Source organism: Sinocyclocheilus anshuiensis, unplaced genomic scaffold, assembly GCF_001515605.1.
Source record: "Sinocyclocheilus anshuiensis isolate Anshui unplaced genomic scaffold, SAMN03320099.WGS_v1.1 scaffold517, whole genome shotgun sequence".
Taxonomy (NCBI): domain Eukaryota; kingdom Metazoa; phylum Chordata; class Actinopteri; order Cypriniformes; family Cyprinidae; genus Sinocyclocheilus; species Sinocyclocheilus anshuiensis.
The window spans coordinates 973,009-975,345 of record NW_015536535.1 but is presented as its reverse complement, the minus strand read 5'-3'; the positions used below and the strand labels follow the sequence as shown (position 1 = coordinate 975,345).

The 2,337-nt window shown below is 38.0% G+C and overlaps 1 protein-coding gene across 1 annotated transcript; it reads left to right on the top strand.

Annotated features, from left to right (window-relative positions):
* The first annotated feature begins 244 nt into the window (after positions 1-244).
* On the top strand, positions 245-1,916 carry fabp2 (fatty acid binding protein 2, intestinal). The gene is made up of 4 exons (XM_016495926.1): positions 245-471; positions 614-786; positions 1,471-1,578; positions 1,669-1,916. The coding sequence occupies exons 1-4, from the start codon at positions 405-407 to the stop codon at positions 1,717-1,719; spliced, it is 399 nt and encodes a 132-aa protein (XP_016351412.1). The 5' UTR covers positions 245-404; the 3' UTR covers positions 1,720-1,916.
* The last annotated feature ends 421 nt before the right edge of the window (positions 1,917-2,337 follow it).

Here is a 2,337-nt window from a genome sequence, read left to right as displayed (position 1 = left end):
AATACACCACTCAGTTCTTGCTACATAAACCACAACTACTGAACAGACACACCCTACACAGTTTAAACAGCAAACAATTCAAACAAAAGCAGGACTTTGTGTACAAACAACAAAGCCACTACTGGCATGTGAATATTTGACCACACAATACAAGTGAGCGCTTGTTCTCATGGAATGACTTGAAGCCTCCACTCTTTTGCACAATTAATGAAGACGCGAGGCATGCTGGGATGTGTAAAGTATAGCCTGGAGGTAGGGTGAGATTTATACTCGGTGAGCTTTACTCAGCCACATCAGCATGAAGATAATACTTAGATAAGACAGCGTGCTGTCACTCGCACAGGTATAAAAGACAGGCACAGGGTAAAGTTAGGTCGCCGTCAGAATCACAGCAGTCTGTCATCATGACCTTCAACAGGACCTGGAAAGTCGACCGCAATGAGAACTATGAGAAGTTCATGGAAGAAATGGGTGTGGACACAGACAAATTAAGCATCGCCTGTGAATTGTTGGATCCGAGATCAAACGCTGCAAGATTCTTTGAATTTCAGTCAGTCAGTGCTTCAGTCAATCATTATTTATAAGGTGCACGTGCACTGCATATTTTCAACAGGCATCAACATGGTTAAAAGGAAACTAGCTTCTCATGACAACCTGAAGATCACCCTGGAGCAGACCGGAGACAAGTTCCACGTGAAGGAAGTCAGCACTTTCCGCACACTGGAAATTGACTTTACTCTGGGCGTCCCCTTTGACTATTCTCTGGCAGACGGCACTGAGCTCACAGTAAGCACAACGACCTTAGGTGCTTTCAGTCTTATATACCCTAAAGGTTCCTTATTTGCAGGTTCCTTATGAGTCCATAAAGACCCTTTAACATCCATGGAAACTCTTACTGCACAAAAAGGTTCTTTATAAAGGAAAATGTTCTTTAGATTATATAAACCGTTCTTCACACTAAATAAAACATGTTCCTTTAAGACCTTAAAGGTTCTTTGGGTGACCGAGAGTGGTTTTTCTATGGCATTGCTGCAAAAAAAATCAGAGGCAGTACTAATATGTACACTTTGGATACTAATATACACCTTCGAGGTACTGCTATGCACTTTTTAGGGGTTTTCTGAAAGTGATCAAGGGCAAAGGTTGAGATGCATGTTGAGCAGTGCTGAATGGTGATGCAAACAATAACATGGGATTGTGATGTTATACATTAACTCTTTTGTGTTAAATCAGTGTCACGTGTCACATTTACTGAATGTTGCAAGCTGTTTATTTGCTTAATCGATGTGCTTTTCTAATGGAGTGGAAACTACAAAGTTCACAATTTGAATATTTGAATGACAGACAAGAATATGTAACTTTCATAACACCCTCTATACAAGCCTCCTGAAGAAACAATCAGTTACCGGTGAACTCGACCTATCACTGCTCAGTTCAAAGTGAGTCTGACCATAGACCTTCTGATTGTAGGGATCCTGGGTCATGGAGGGAGATACGCTTAAGGGGACTTTCACACGCAAGGACAACGGAAAGGTGCTAATAACAACCAGGAAGATTATTGGTGATGAACTTGTACAGGTGAGTTGTTGTTCATTACGAATGAAGACAGAGCCTCAGATCAAAACTTGTGTTCTCTAACATTTTGAGTTTTTTTTTATTTGCTTACAGAGCTATTCCTATGAAGGAGTTGAGGCCAAGAGGATTTTCAAGAGGAGTTAAATTGTCAGCATTCCCAAAATTTCAAAATTACAATTCTAGTGGAACGATATGAAACTTTTACATGTTGTAACCATGGATGTTCAACCTGAAAATAAAGGTTTTAACAATTGGCAGCCCTAAAGTTTACAAAGCATGTATGTAAATCATGTGTCATTTGCACTGTGAGTTTTGATATTTGTGGTAATAAAGCCATTTTTACATCCTTTAGTGAGCAGTTTTATTTATATGCAGAATGAGTCATGATTAACTTATTTAAAATAGAAATACATTTGAGTCGGCACAGGTAGAGCATGATTGTGGATTTTCTAGAAGGAAAGTACATTTAGATTTAAAACATAAATATACAGTACAAAGAAACAGATTGCACCAGTGATTGAACATTTGAATTTATTAAACAAATAATAAAAATAACTGCATAGACATCTCCAAAAATATATAGTGGATATCATTTTACATTATTAATTTATTTTGAATCATGTCAGTATTTTGCATGAAAAAAAAACGCAGGAAGGCACTCCACAAACAACCTCTAAGGGAGTATGTACAAAGGTCCATTTGCAATAAAATTAAAGTCAATAACAGAATCGCTATTTTTGTCTTTAAGACTCTGACAATTTT

Coding starts and splice junctions, on each gene's coding strand:
- fabp2 (XM_016495926.1), top strand. CDS start 405: ATGACCTTCAACAGGACCTGGAAAGTCGACCGCAATGAGAACTATGAG. Junction 787..1,470: donor CAGACGGCACTGAGCTCACA/GTAAGCACAACG, acceptor TTCTGATTGTAG/GGATCCTGGGTCATGGAGGG. Junction 1,579..1,668: donor TTGGTGATGAACTTGTACAG/GTGAGTTGTTGT, acceptor ATTTGCTTACAG/AGCTATTCCTATGAAGGAGT.